The sequence below is a fragment of the Hermetia illucens genome, chromosome 1 (assembly GCF_905115235.1).
Source record: "Hermetia illucens chromosome 1, iHerIll2.2.curated.20191125, whole genome shotgun sequence".
Taxonomy (NCBI): Eukaryota; Metazoa; Arthropoda; class Insecta; order Diptera; family Stratiomyidae; genus Hermetia; species Hermetia illucens.
The window spans coordinates 811,391-825,718 of record NC_051849.1 but is presented as its reverse complement, the minus strand read 5'-3'; the positions used below and the strand labels follow the sequence as shown (position 1 = coordinate 825,718).

General features: G+C 39.1%; 1 protein-coding gene across 11 annotated transcripts in view; it reads right to left on the bottom strand.

Moving 5' to 3' along the window:
* LOC119646899 (protein NDRG3) overlaps nucleotides 1-14,328 on the bottom strand; it is a 72,385-nt gene that overhangs the window by 12,141 nt on the left and 45,916 nt on the right. For 9 of the 11 annotated variants that reach the window (XM_038047557.1, XM_038047567.1, XM_038047558.1 and 6 more), the window contains 4 exons: nucleotides 11,371-11,564; nucleotides 11,184-11,304; nucleotides 10,546-11,104; nucleotides 3,142-3,226 (listed from right to left, as the gene is read on the bottom strand). In XM_038047557.1, coding sequence (XP_037903485.1) covers nucleotides 3,142-3,226; nucleotides 10,546-11,104; nucleotides 11,184-11,304; nucleotides 11,371-11,564 — 959 coding nt within the window. Of the gene's footprint in view, nucleotides 1-1,321; nucleotides 2,974-3,141; nucleotides 3,227-10,545; nucleotides 11,105-11,183; nucleotides 11,305-11,370; nucleotides 11,565-14,328 lie in introns of those variants that run through there. The other 2 variants (XM_038047566.1, XM_038047564.1) reach the window with 2 other exon arrangements.

Sequence of the window (14,328 nt, the reverse complement as noted above, 5' to 3'; positions counted from 1 at the left end):
CGCTGATCGCCGCGACAGATCGTAATATTTAGACCATCTGGTTTGAATATGAAATTGTGGAATAGTAAAATCATTTTCACTTGCAGAAGCTAGATGAAGCAATGTTCAGTGTGTAGTTTATTATGAGTTAATGGACGAAACTACTATTAATTTTGACCAGACGTTAACAAGTCGGGAAACTGGAAGCTAGACGCTTCAAGTATGAAAGGTTTTGTGTATTTCTTTTATAAAGAGATTTGAGTGTGCATTTGTCCCATTAGCATGTAGCACGTAAAATATGCATATATTATGTGAAAATATCCACTTTCAAGTGATATTGACATTCATAGTCTTGAATTTGCAGAGGAGCGACAGTTTTGACCTAGTATTACTTTGTTAGTAATAGTGCGATTTTCACCAAATTTGGCAGAATCATGCTCTATACTGTATATATATTGCTGCAAAATTTTGTGATTCTAAGGTGAACTTGAGGGGGGTTTTCCTCTCAATTACTAAAAATTATAGTAATGTACTATTATTAACTTTATTTGAACAGATATCGGTATGGAGGGTATTTCGGAGCCTAGGCACCATATAGTGGCAGCCCCCTGATTTTTTTCAGATTTTTCGGTTGGGTAGTTTCTGAGAATGGGTTCATTAAAGGTCGTCGTAAAAGGATGTAACTTACTATATGCGTGAGCGTTCACAGTTCCCACCTTTTTACCAAATTTGGTGGCAGCCGCTATAACCATCTCCGAGAAAAATGCGTGTGACGGACAGACAGACAGACAGACGGACAGACAGTAAACCGATTTTAATAAGGTTTTTTAACCTTAAAAACGGAGATGTCAAATCAAGTGGAATGAAATATGAGATTTTGCTTCAACCGTAATTCTTACCAGACATAGTTACTTCAAATTACTATTCCTTCTACTTTTCTGGAAAGCAGTGTCCTTTTCCTAATGAATAAAAAAGATCACTGAATTCAGTCAAGATGACCGCACTTCTGTAAACATGAATTTCGTGAATTATCCGAGGTGGTTGTAGTCTACCTTGTTGCATTATATATATTTGTAAAAGAGCCTTCCATTTTATCTGGTTTTTCTAATTAAAAGTTCCTCATAAATTATTTGTACACCCAATAATGACTCCGCCTCAAAACTGCAACATTGAGGATCTTTTTCAGCTATATATTTGATCCGTCAGTTGGTTTGTGCATTTCAATTTTATATCAGACCCGCGAGGCATCAAGCAACTAAAAACCGCCTATTGCGCTGCACTAAACAGAAATTAAAATTTCCAATGATAGAAAACCTAAGGCAATTGAAAAGATCTTTTCGAATTAATTTTTTTAAATCTCATTATATAGTCTTTATTTGAAGCAACAAGAATCAAATATTTATCATTTACTTTCCATTTCTTATCTTATAATATATCTTTTCAAATATACCAATTAATAACTAAGCGAATAAATATTCTATTAGTTGGTGTAAAATATATGTAAAATATCAACTAGCCAAATTTATATAATTAAAAATTTGTGTATAAAACAGGGAAAATAGTAGAATTTCTCTATATTTTCGTATAACAAAACTTGTATTATGTTAATGCTTCCAATGTGCTTTAGACGCCATTTTTTTGTAAATATAATGACAATTTGTATATAATACCATAATACATGTATATATAAACATCGATCAGTTACTAAAATCTTTTTTCACGAAATATAGTAGTTTTTCAATATTCGTCATTTTGTATTCATAATTTGCTTGGGTTATATTTACTCTATTTTCTATTATACAAAAATTTAAAGCCAAGCTGGTACCAAGTTATGTAAACAGCCTCAAAAATCGTATTCAAACTCAAAAGTCAATTCAGTATGAAAGTGTACTATATACAGAATGTTGCCACTAACAAAGTCGGCTTTTCGCAAAGGCGGAATGTCCACCAGGACATATGAACCCCCACCATTAGAAGCGACTAGCAGCATGATACTACTGACAACGGCCATTTTATGGATACATTCGATTTGTGTGTTGTACTCTCGGGTGGAATTTTACACGTTATAGATTTTGTGAGTGCTGGCAGTGTTTCTGTAGTTCTTAAATTGATTAGTGAACGAATATTTCAAGTTCGCCTGCAAATGGTATCCAGTTGAAGCTAATGTGTAAACTATTGCTGCAACAGCTTAATATAGTGTTCAGACTTGTTGAGATAATAGTTAGGTGAACAACTCCTTTTAAATCCTCACACGTAGAAGCGAAATGTTTTCAGTTATGATATAATTTTGAGAAAGTGCTTCCAACTGACGCATATGAATGTGAATGTGCTTTGCTATAGACTTGTGTGCCGTGATAGAGGATGTAAAAACAGAATATGCACTTAGTAGTAATGTAATCGATGAAGTGAAATGGAAATATTTCCGAATCAACCAACGAGAATTTCGAAAGTGGAATTACAACAATAAAACACAATATGTATAGCAGCATTCTGGAAATCCAAGATGTTTGTGCTTGTCAAACATTTTCGTGATTGGAGACAATTGGAAACGGTTAAAAAAACCACACCTAAGTAGCAATCATGTACGCACAGAATCACTTCCCTGCGATATAACAGAACAGCTTAAATATAGTTGCCAGTGTATCACTGATTTAGAAGAAAGTTAGCGCCAACTTGGTACATTTAGTTTATCTTTGTACAGTTTTAAAAGAAAAAAAAAAAAAGAAAAATTTTCCAGTGTGAACGAATAACATACTCATATTTTGAACATCTAACTTGCGGTTATTATCGCAATATGAATCAGCTTAGAGAGCAACTTTTGTCTTTTGCACGACGCCGAGAATACTATCAAATGAACAATAGTAACTCAAATTAAAATGATACTATGCAATATATTCAAGACATCGTGGGTGACGTGGGCTTTTCTATGTAAAGTAGTGATTTGAATCAGGAGAAACATAGAAAGCGTTTTTTTAATCGCGGGTATTCAGTAAGCTGTGATTTCAAAGAAAAATCTACAAATACTTTCTATTTGTCTTATTAAAAATGTAAGATAGATGTGTTATGATAATAATGTTTAATTTATAAGAATACTTTGTATTTAGTTTTGTATTATTGCGACTGAGCTCAATGGTTTGTGAGTGTATATGCTTCAACACTTACCATATCCTTCGCCTTGAAGGAACAGCCTGAAGGCTTCAGCCAATTTGGCTGGTTGCTCTTCCAAAACCATAGCGCAATCTGATATCTGTCGAAAAACAAGTTTATATAAAAATATTTTTAACTTTCTGCTAATGCTACAGGGTGCGGCAGCATAACTTCCTTTTTTAAAATTCAGATCCCAGCTGTGGTAGCGAACAGTCGCATTTTTCAGTAGCTCTAGAAAATAATTCCAACATTAAACATAAAGTGCAAAATTCGCAAAAAGTGCATTTTAGTGGAAAAGAAAAATAGACCGTGTGCAACACATTTCGCGAAAGTGCAAAAAGTGCAAAATAGACAATCACCAAGAGAAATGAAATCAATATGTGCATACAACATGATTATGCCTGACACACACAACCAGGTCAGCGAAATTAATTCAATGAACGTTGAACCTTCGAATGAATTGACTACGCAACATACCAATAAAATGAATCAAACGACCATTGAACCCAGTACCTCAAGAAATGCAGGAACTGAATTATCCAAGCCTAAGGTCATCATTCAGACTGGCCTAGAAAGATACATGACGATTGTCGAGAAAAGAAAGAGAAGCCCACAAGGCAGTCCTACTACAGATCGAGCAGCTAAAATAGTCAAAGATAACGAAAACTTATCCAATTACTACAGCATCCTCGACCAAGACACCGAACAATATGTTGACATGACTAATAGTCAAAATGAGCAAGCAACAAGGCAAGACCCCCCTCGCCCCAAACACAAACCACCACCCATATACATCAGGGAACCAAGTAGCTCAAAGCTAGTAGCAGAACTCAAATCGTTAATTGGTAAAAACAATTTTTATCTTGTCGACTTGAAAAGAGGCAAGATAAGAGAAACAAAAGTCCAGATATCAGATGAAGTAAAATACTGCCAGGTTGTCAGCTGGCTTGATGGCAAAGGAAGTCACTACTACACTTATCAATTAAAAAGTGCAAAAGGTCTTCGTGTTATCATTAAGGGAATAGACTCAGATGTCGACCCAAATGACATAATCAGTGACCTCAAAACGAAAGGTTTTGATGTAAAAACAGCCCATAATGTACTTAACAAACCCAAGATACCATAGCCCATGTTCAAAATTGAACTAACCCCCGAATCTAGCAAAATACCTAAAGGAAGGATACACCCAATATACCATGTCAAGTACATACTCCATCGAAAAGTGACAATTGATGAGCCTTATAAAAGAACAACAATGGTACAGTGCCAAAATTGTCAAGAATTTGGTCACACGAAATCCTATTGCAAACTATTGAACTCCTGCGTAGCGTGCGGAGATCTACACCCAACAAAAGACTGCGAAAAGAAGAAGGATGACCCAACAACCAGAAAGTGTAGCAATTGCGGAGGAAACCATACCGCTAACTATCGTGGATGCCCAGTATACGTAGCCCTCAACAGAAACACGAATAACATTGGAAACAGAAGAAACCTGAAATACGACCTGCAAACTAACATCACCCACTTCCATCAAAACTCCGAGCATCGGCCTGTCGAGTATACTAGCTATGCGGACGCTGTGAGAAGCCAAGACCACACTCAAGACAATCAATCAGCGAAACAAAGTAACCAACAGCAGCCCCCCCTCATAAATGAAAATTTCCAAGGTAATATCATGCAAATCCTCTTATCACTAACAAACAATATTCAACAGCTAACCAGCACTATGAATCAAATGCAAGCAGCTCTCAACAAGCAGACAGAGATATTATCAAAGCTACTCGGTAAATAATGAGGAAAATAACAATAGCACACTGGAATGCAAACGCTATCCTAAAACATAAGTTAGAACTAGAAACGTTTCTTCACACAAATAGTATTGATATAATGTTACTTTCAGAAACTCACCTCAATAGCAAAAATTTCTTTAAAATTTATGGTTATACATGTTATAGCAATAATCACCCCGAGGACAAACCTTACGGCGGTACAGCGATTCTGATCAGAAATCGGATAAAACACTTTCCACTGCCTACTACCCAACTCAGTAATATCCACCACACGGTTATTAGCATGCAAGATAGTTACTATACACTTAATATTGCAGCAATTTACTGCCCCCCCAAGCAAACGATAAGCTCCGCACAATTTGACGATTTCTTCAGAACCCTGGGACCGCAATTCCTCACGGCAGGCGATTTCAACGCAAAGTCCCCCCATTGGGGTTCTCGACTGACCACCCCGAAGGGAAAGCAACTCCTAAAGTCCATATATAACAATAATCTTCACTGCATTTCTGGTGGCTCACCAACCTACTGGCCAACAGACAGGTCTAAAATTCCCGATCTAATCGATTTCGGAGTTGCAAAAAATGTCAACCCAAGGCTTATTAGCGCAGTAACTACTAGTGAACTCTCATCTGACCACCTACCCACGATTATTACTATTAACTCTGAGCCAACGCTTATAAATAACGAAATCAGACTGACTAACGCAAGGACAAACTGGATTGTATACACGAAATACTTTGAAAAAGACTTTTGCCCTCACATTAGACTGAAAACACAAGAAGACATAGACAACGCATTGAACTACCTAACAGACACCATCACCGAAAGCGCAAATATTGCAACATCTACAATCACTACAAATGATGACAGAATTACATGTCACTACAACAGAGAAATTCTTGACCTACTAAGAATTAAAAGACAGGCAAAAGCTGCATGGCAGAAAACACGTTCTCCATCAGCTAAAGCAGCCTTCAATAAAGCTTCATGGAACCTAAAAAAAGAGCTTTATATAGACAGAAACAACAAAATACAGGGCTTTATCAGTGGCCTTTCCAACGAAGCCGATACCAATTACTCAATCTGGAAAGCAACAAAGAAAATTAAAAAACCTGTAGAAACGGAAACACATATAAAAGACACTGCAGGAAACTGGGTAATGAATAACGAAGCAAAGGACACGGATCTTGAACCAAACATAGATTCACCGACCATACATGAGGGAAGGCCCTTGAAATTCTCACTCCCCCAGCTACGTAGCAAACTTTCCGAAATACACCCCAATAAAGCCCCAGGACATGATAGTATCACTGGAAAGATGCTCAACAAATTACCTATAATGGGATTAGTAGCCATCTTACACATCTTCAACGCAATTCTACGCTTAAACTATTACCCAAACAGTTGGAAGCATGCTAGGGTCATAATGATCCCAAAGCCCGGCAAGGACCCATCTATAGTCTCATCCTACAGGCCAATAAGCCTGCTGCCAGTTCTATCCAAACTCTTTGAAAGACTTTTGTTAGATAAGCTTCTACCCTCCCTAGATGAGAATGGAATAATACCCGACCATCAATTTGGGTTCAGAAGCGGTCATAGTACCATTGAACAAATTCACAAAATCACTAATTATATCAAACTGGCCCTTGAAGAGAAAAAATATTGCATAGGACTCTTTCTCGACATTTCCCAAGCATTTGATAAGGTTTGGCACCAGGGCCTCTTCCTCAAAATAGCTAGGTAGCTCCCCACGAAATTTCACAAAAAATCCTCTTCAGTTACCTTCAAGGACGGACCTTCAACGTCAAATACAAAGAGGCTCTAAGCAGAAAATATCTGATAAAAGCTGGAGTGCCCCAAGGTAGCGTCCTTGGCCCAATTCTCTACTTACTATACACTTTTGATCTTCCAACATGTGCAAAAATATTAACAGCCACATTCGCAGACGACACTGCAATACTCTTTTCCCATATAAATCCGCAAACTGCTTCAAGGGTACTACAAGAACTAACAAACAAAATCCTATATTGGGCGGATAAATGGAAAATAAAAATAAACCAAGCAAAAACCCAACAGATTACCTTTACCCTGAGGAAAAGAACATGCAAACCAATTGTCATAAATAACAAACCAATCGAACAAACGAAAGTAATCAAGTATCTCGGTATGCACCTTGACAGACGACTTACATGGAAGACGCACATTAACAAAAAACGAGAACAAATAAACATACAATTTAGGAAACTATACTGGCTACTAAACAAAAAATCAAAGTTGAACACAACAACAAAAATTTTGATCTGCAAGACGGTACTAAAACCAATATGGATATATGGACTGCAACTATGGGCCTCTGCAAAAAAATCCAACTTAGCGATTATTCAAAGAACTCAAACAAAAATTATTCGCGCAATACTTGGCGCACCAAATTACGTAAATAATAAAATCATACAACGTGACACAAATATCGCAACGATTGAGGCCGAGGCCATGAAAGTTAGCAATAAATACCTTAATAAACTACAGACCCATCGTAATGTAACTGCAAGAACTATACTTAAAAGCAAACCGTATATAAGACTAAACAGAACAGACCCGCTACAGTTAAACAACAGACCACAAAGAACATGGGTGGCGGCCAAACCAAACAAGTCGACAATACCGGCGAGGTGATAAACTCAGTAGTAGTTAACCCGGTAGACGTCCAGTCAAAACAAATAGAACTTATCTTAATCATATTAACATCGCTTGTCGGCATTTCCTTTGGATATCAGATCTATAAGGACTATCGCAGGAGCCTGAAAAAGAGATACATATCCAACATATCCAACATAATCAGCTCGGGCAGTGCTAAATCTCCACAGGTATAACCCTGAATCTTGAGAAATGATGCTTTGAGGCCATTTTTAAAAAAAAAAAAATTTTTTTTTTAAACAAAAAGCTCACAGATGCACTGGCACTGTTAGCGCTTAAATCCTAGGTTAAGAATTGTAACAAAGTAAGCTAGAGGTCTAAGTAATGATCTAATTATTGCTGTAATTAATTAAAATGTAGAATAAAAAAAAAAAAAAAAAATGCGCGCCACTCAGTTAGTTGATGTCATAACGGAGCGCTAGTGGTCTCGTTCAAGAGGGGATACTGTAAAGTTTTGTCCCGACATGGTTCAGTCGCCATCATGCGTTGGAATAGTGAGGAGCCATTGCCATTGAGGTTTACTTTTCAAGGGGATGTTCGGTTATGGCAACACAGAGTGCATTTCGGAATCGCTTTAACTTAGCCCCGTTGGCTCCCGTCCCAGACCGCAAATCAATTGTTACATGGGTCACTACATTCAGACAAACTGCAAGTGCGGCAAAAGGAAGAACTGGAGTCCCCCCCCCCCCCGTTAGATCACCTGAGAGCATTGAAGTAGTGAAAGCGTCAATGTTGCGATCGCCACGGCGTTCTGCGCGCAAACGCGCATCTGCCCTTGGACTATCCGATCGTTCTGTGAGAAGAATTCTTCGTGATGATCTTCATTTTCATCCCTATAAGATGGCGATAGTGCAGGAACTTTCAGAACGTGACTTCAATTCTCGGATGAACGCGTGTGAGCTTCTTCTTGATGTCGTTCCCGAGGGTGCTATTGTTTTTTTAGTGATGAAGCCCATTTTCATTTGTCTGGGTCGGTTAACAAACAAAACATGTGCTACTGGGCTTATACCAACCCTCGAGAATTGCATCGAAAGCCTTTGCATTCACCTAAAGTCACAGTGTGGTGTGCAATTTCCTCAGCTGGAATTATTGGTCCCTGGTTTTTTGAGGAAAATGAGGTTACAGTGACAGTGAATTCGGTCAAGTAAACATGCTACAGAATTTTTTTTGCCACGGCTAGAAAATTTGGATTTGGGGGACACTTGGTTCTAACAAAATGGTGCAACAGCACACACTTCAAGAGCATCGATGGCTGTTTTGAGGGAACACTTTCCAGAGCGCCTTAACTCAATTAGAGGCGATTTGGAATGGCCGGCACGCTCTCCCGATCTGTCCCCTTGTGATTTTTTTCTATGGGGTTTTTTGAAATCCCGTGTTTATGTGAACCGTCCAAGAACCCTACAAGATTTGAAGACCAACATCCAAGAAGAAATTGCCAACATAACACCTGCTAACAAGAGTCATGATAAACGCCAGAAATCGGTTTACGCAATGTGTGGAGAATGGGGGACGTCACCTAACAGATTTGATCTTCAAAACAATGTAAATAAAAACTTTAGACATGTACCTAACACATCGTTCAATAAGTCCCGGGACTAGCGTAGAGATGCCAGTTATATACCAAGGTCCAGAAGTACCAACCTTCAGATAAGATGTGTCAAAATTTGATGTAATTCGAAACATAACCAAGAAAGCTATAGTGGTTAAAGTGACGCTACCTTTGCAATCGTGAAAAAATGGACCAAAACGAGTTTCGTGTGTTGATAAAACATTGTTTTCTAATGGGAACAAACACTGTTCAAGCTCAGCAATGGCTTGAAAAACGTTATCCGGACTATACTCCGTCGAAAACAACCATTTGTCGGTGGTATGCTGACTTGAAACGCGGTCGTGCTGATACAAATGATGCGGAACGTTCGGGTCGGCCAAATGAGGCAGTAACTCCCGAAAACACCAAGCAAGTATTGAAAATCGTGATGGGCGACCGCAAAATGAAAGTGCGCGAGATAGCTAAGATGATGAACATATCAACTGGTAGTGCATTTACTATTTTGCTCCAAAAATTGGCTATGAGAAAGGTTTTTTTCCAAATGGGTGCCGCGTTTGCTCACAATGGAACAAAAGCAACAACGTATCAATGATTCGGAGAGCTGTTTGGCACTGTTTACTCGCAATAGACAGGATTTTTTTGCGTCGATATGTGACAGTGGACGAAACATGGATTCACCATTTCACTCCGGAGTCAAGTCGGCAGTCAGCTGCATGGCGTACGACCGGTGAAAGCCGCCCGAAGCGTCCAAAAACACAACAGTCGGCCACCAAAGTGATGGCGTCCGTATTCTGGGATGCGAATGGTATAATTTTCATTAACTACCTCGAAAAAGGAAAAACCATCAATAGCGACTACTACATGATGTTATTGGATCGTTTGAAGGCCGAAATAGCGAAAAAAACGCCCACACATGAAGAAGAAGAAAGTCATCTTTCATCAAGACAACGCACCGTGCCACAAGTCAATCAAAACGATGACCAAATTCAACGAATTAGGCTTCCAACTGCTTCCTCATCCTCCGTACTTGCCGGATCTGGCCCCCAGCGACTACTGGCTCTTTACGGATCTCAAAAAGATGCTCCAGGGAAAAAGATTTGGCTCAAATGAGGAGGTGATCGTTGCTACTGAGGCTCATTTACAAACATGGCATTGAAAAGTTAAAGAAGCATTGGAATGATTGTATTACACTTGAAGGAGATTATGTTGATGAATAATAAAGAATTTTGCCGATAAAATGTTGTTTTCATAGTTAGTCCCGGGACTTATTGAACGATGTGTTACATTATAAAAAATAAATAAATATTTTCCGATGCATACAACAGTTTTTATTAAGTTTTGAAATAAGGAAGTTATGCTGTCGCACCCTGTACTTGGTTTCCTTACCTTCATCCAGGTCGAGTTGGTCGGATCTAGGCGTCCATTAAGTGTAACTGTGTCATCTACGTGTGGCGATAGAGCACCTGTAATGTTCATTACTGGCATCTTAAGAGTTGCTGTTGACGTTTGAGGTGATCCGGAGGGTGTCCGGGCGATATTTAGGTCATTTCGATGTATGTATGAGTTGATGAACATAGCCAAGTTCGTTGGATTTACAGCACGTTCGAAGTGAGTTTTGTACATTTGCACGAGGTCGTGGTTTCGCTCGTCTGGGTTTCTGCCAAAATGATGCCACATCAAGTAATCTACTACACTCTGAGTCATGCCTTTAGTGCGTAGAAATCGGGCATTGAAACTCTGATAACCCCATTCAATCCATCCTGATGATGTAGACACGCAGTTGATAAGGCACAATGCTCCGACTTTATCAGGATTGTGCAATGCAAATCGTGCCATAATATTTGCACCAGCACCAACTCCGAAGCCAATGACTGATTTCAATCCAAAATGTGTAAGGACATATTGGATTTGAGAAGCCAATTCGTCCATTGTTGGGTATATATAACTGAAATGAAGACAACACCGCGGATATTAACTTTAAATGCAACAGGCATTCATAACACTTGATTTTCTTCCAAACTTACTCTTCGGGAAGCGTTGGGGCACCGTCTTCTTGTCCAGGAGCGGTCACGTGGTAAACACAAAAGTGTTCCAAAATTCCTCTCATCACCGGAAAATTGAAAAATCCAGCGAAGCTTGTGGCATCTGAACGATGTAATTCATATTCATGTATTTCAACATATGCTATCCGTTTTTATTACATTTACTTACAATTCAATCCCAAATCGTGGTAAGTCAAAATTGGTGGTTTCGTTGTATCACCCTGAATTGCGACTAAAATGTCACCTTTGTCTGTTGGAACTCTTCTAAGATCGCACGAGTCCGCCAACGATCCCCGAGCGTTCGGGAATTGCAATTGCACTGATCGCAATTCAATGTCATCCATCGGGTCGACAGGCATGGCGCTAACATATGAATAAAATTATGCTTAGTCTAACAGACAGACCAGTATATGCAATGTTTAAATAAAAGTATTCTATATGCTTAATTTTCCTTCAGGGACTCCTCCCTTCAGCGAAACTTGTCTATTTCATATCTTGCAATTTTACTGACACTGCTGCCATCTGTCCATGATCACATCTTGTACGTATTTCTGACGCACTCTCTAAGTTTTCAGAAAAGTAACTAAATTCATCGTTCTAGAGATGTAACTTTTTGATATTTCTCATGTATATTTAGGCCTATTTTAACTTCAAATTTTAAGCGTTCCAAGATGTACATTACATAATTTTCCCTACTTAATTATTGTTCTGACTGCATAGTAGTTTTTTCAAAGGTCATACTATCATTTCTCGTCGTATCATTCACGGTCAACTTTGAAAATATTAAAATTCGGAACTGCAGAATCAATAATATACAAATAAATACAAAGTATAGACTTTCCCATTCCAGCGCATATACCAGGTGTACAAGCTTAAATCCGCTGTTTGCTCACAGATGGCACCAGTGAGCGTATCAAGCTGCGCCATATTTTTTTCTAGTTCGACATTTGTCAACAATTGTCAGCGCATATCATCAGGAACTTCATGTAAAAACATTTTTTTCTCTTCAACAATCATGTCCACTTTTGTTCCCGGAAAGAAGCATTTGCGGGAGGCTCTGCTTTTTTGCTTCAATTTAAAGAAATCAACCGCTAAATTGCATCGAATGCTTGTGGAGACCTACGGCGACAATGCTCTATCGGAAACAACGTGCCGAGACTGGTTCCGTCGATTCAAAGATAGCGATTTCGATCTGAGCGACAAGAAGCGTGAAAATCGGTCCGGGAGTGTTAAGGACCACGAATTGGAGGTTCTTTTGGACGAGGACGATACTCAAATGCAGAAAATGCTCGCCAAGCAATTAGGTGATCCTCAACAAGCCGTTTCCATGCGTCTACGTGTAATGGGTAAGTTTCAAAAGATCGGAAAATGGGTGCCGCATGAATTGAACGATAGGCAGATGGAGCGGCACACATGCGAAATCTGGCTTACCAGACACGTTGACAGATGTTTTTGCATCAGATTGTGACTGGCGACAAAAAATGGATTTATTTTGAGAATCTTAAACGAAAAAAATCGTGGGTTGGTGCCGGCCAACCAGCGACATCTTCTGCAAGACCAAATCGCTTCGGACGGAAGACGATGCTGTGCGTTTGGTGGGATCAGCAGCGTATTGTCTACTATGAAATGTTGAAACCTGGCGAAACTGTCGATGCTTACCGTTATCACCAACAGCACATCAAATTGCATCGTGCTCTTGCGGCGCGACAGGATTCGCGGCATTCGAAATTTATTTATTGCGAATATCAGCGGACAGATGACGCCACCGGCGTTCTCCACTCAGTTAAACCTCGCTACAGGAGTGAAGAGCAGAGTAGGTGACGACAGATGTCATATTTTAAAAAAGACAAAAGCGTAAGAAAAAATAGAAAACTACGAACTTGTAATGATAAAAGTGGATATACAAATTTAAACATTTATCATTAAAAATGGAGCCCAACATTTCCTGGATTCAGGCCTAATTTCTTATTTGCAGGTTTTCTGAATCAAGTGGAAGATAGCCTATTCCGGCTCACAACTTCGTGTCGGATAGAGAATCAATAGATTCTCAATATTGTTCCCGGCTAGGCTCTACGTACACTTGCCTTCAGATTTCTAGTTTTAGGTTTCACGCCTTTTTCCCCGGAAGCAAGTGTTCCTAAGCCTCATTTTCCTTTCCCACCTTGTAACGTAGAGTTTCCTGTCCTATCCTTGGTAGAATACCATAAGAGCTAGTCGTTTGTTGTGTTTGTCTTGAGATACGTCTCGTAGGTGATTGCCTCCCAGAAGCCTCTGGATCTACAGGCCCTTGCGGCTATAAGCTGAAAGGTATTGCCGTCCGAGCTTCTGAGGAGTGTCCTTCCCTACCTTTATGTGAAACGGCTATCTCTTCGTTTCAGAATTTGAAGAAAATTAAATAAACTTTCTTCTTCGTAGGGATGAAGTGACGGGTGAGATGAGTCCTTGATGGAATACGGAGGTAGTCGGCTATATGCTGTGCCGTTCCGTCCTCAATGATTCATCTTCACTTTGTTCTCTGGCTTCAGACGAGGAAGATTGAATTTTCGCGATCCCTTTTTGCTTGTTTTTTTTTGATTTAATATTCTGCGACGGGGAGCAACTCGATTGTTGTCTCTTCATGATAAAAGAAAAAAACACTGTGTGTGGAAGTTTTCTGCACACAGATGGAAAAAATTTATGAGGTTGGGATGGCTTTTTGGTCATCCGAGAATTTTGCGAGAGTTAATTTTAGGAGTTGACAATTTAGGGAGTAAGGAAGAGAGTCTTTTCTGAGAAGGTGGAGGAGCGTTGAAGGAGTGCACAAGAGGAGGTTTTTGGCTGATGAACGGGGGATAGAGGAAGTGACAGTTGGATGGGAAAAGTGAAGATCGTTTTTTTTTTTTGGTTTGAAAAAGAAGTGAAGATTTTCGCGAGGAAAATAGAGGAATCCGACCAAAAAAACTAACACCGCATCGTGCTAAATCAAAATTCAAGTGTATTTTAAAGGAAATATTCCGAATAAGTTCAAATCGCTAACAAGATTAACAAATGAAAAATACACAGTGATTTAAAGAAATTCCGGAAAAATTTTCGTTCGTAGGAAACGAGAGATTTTGAACAGCTAAGAAACGTGCAGATTCTAGCATAA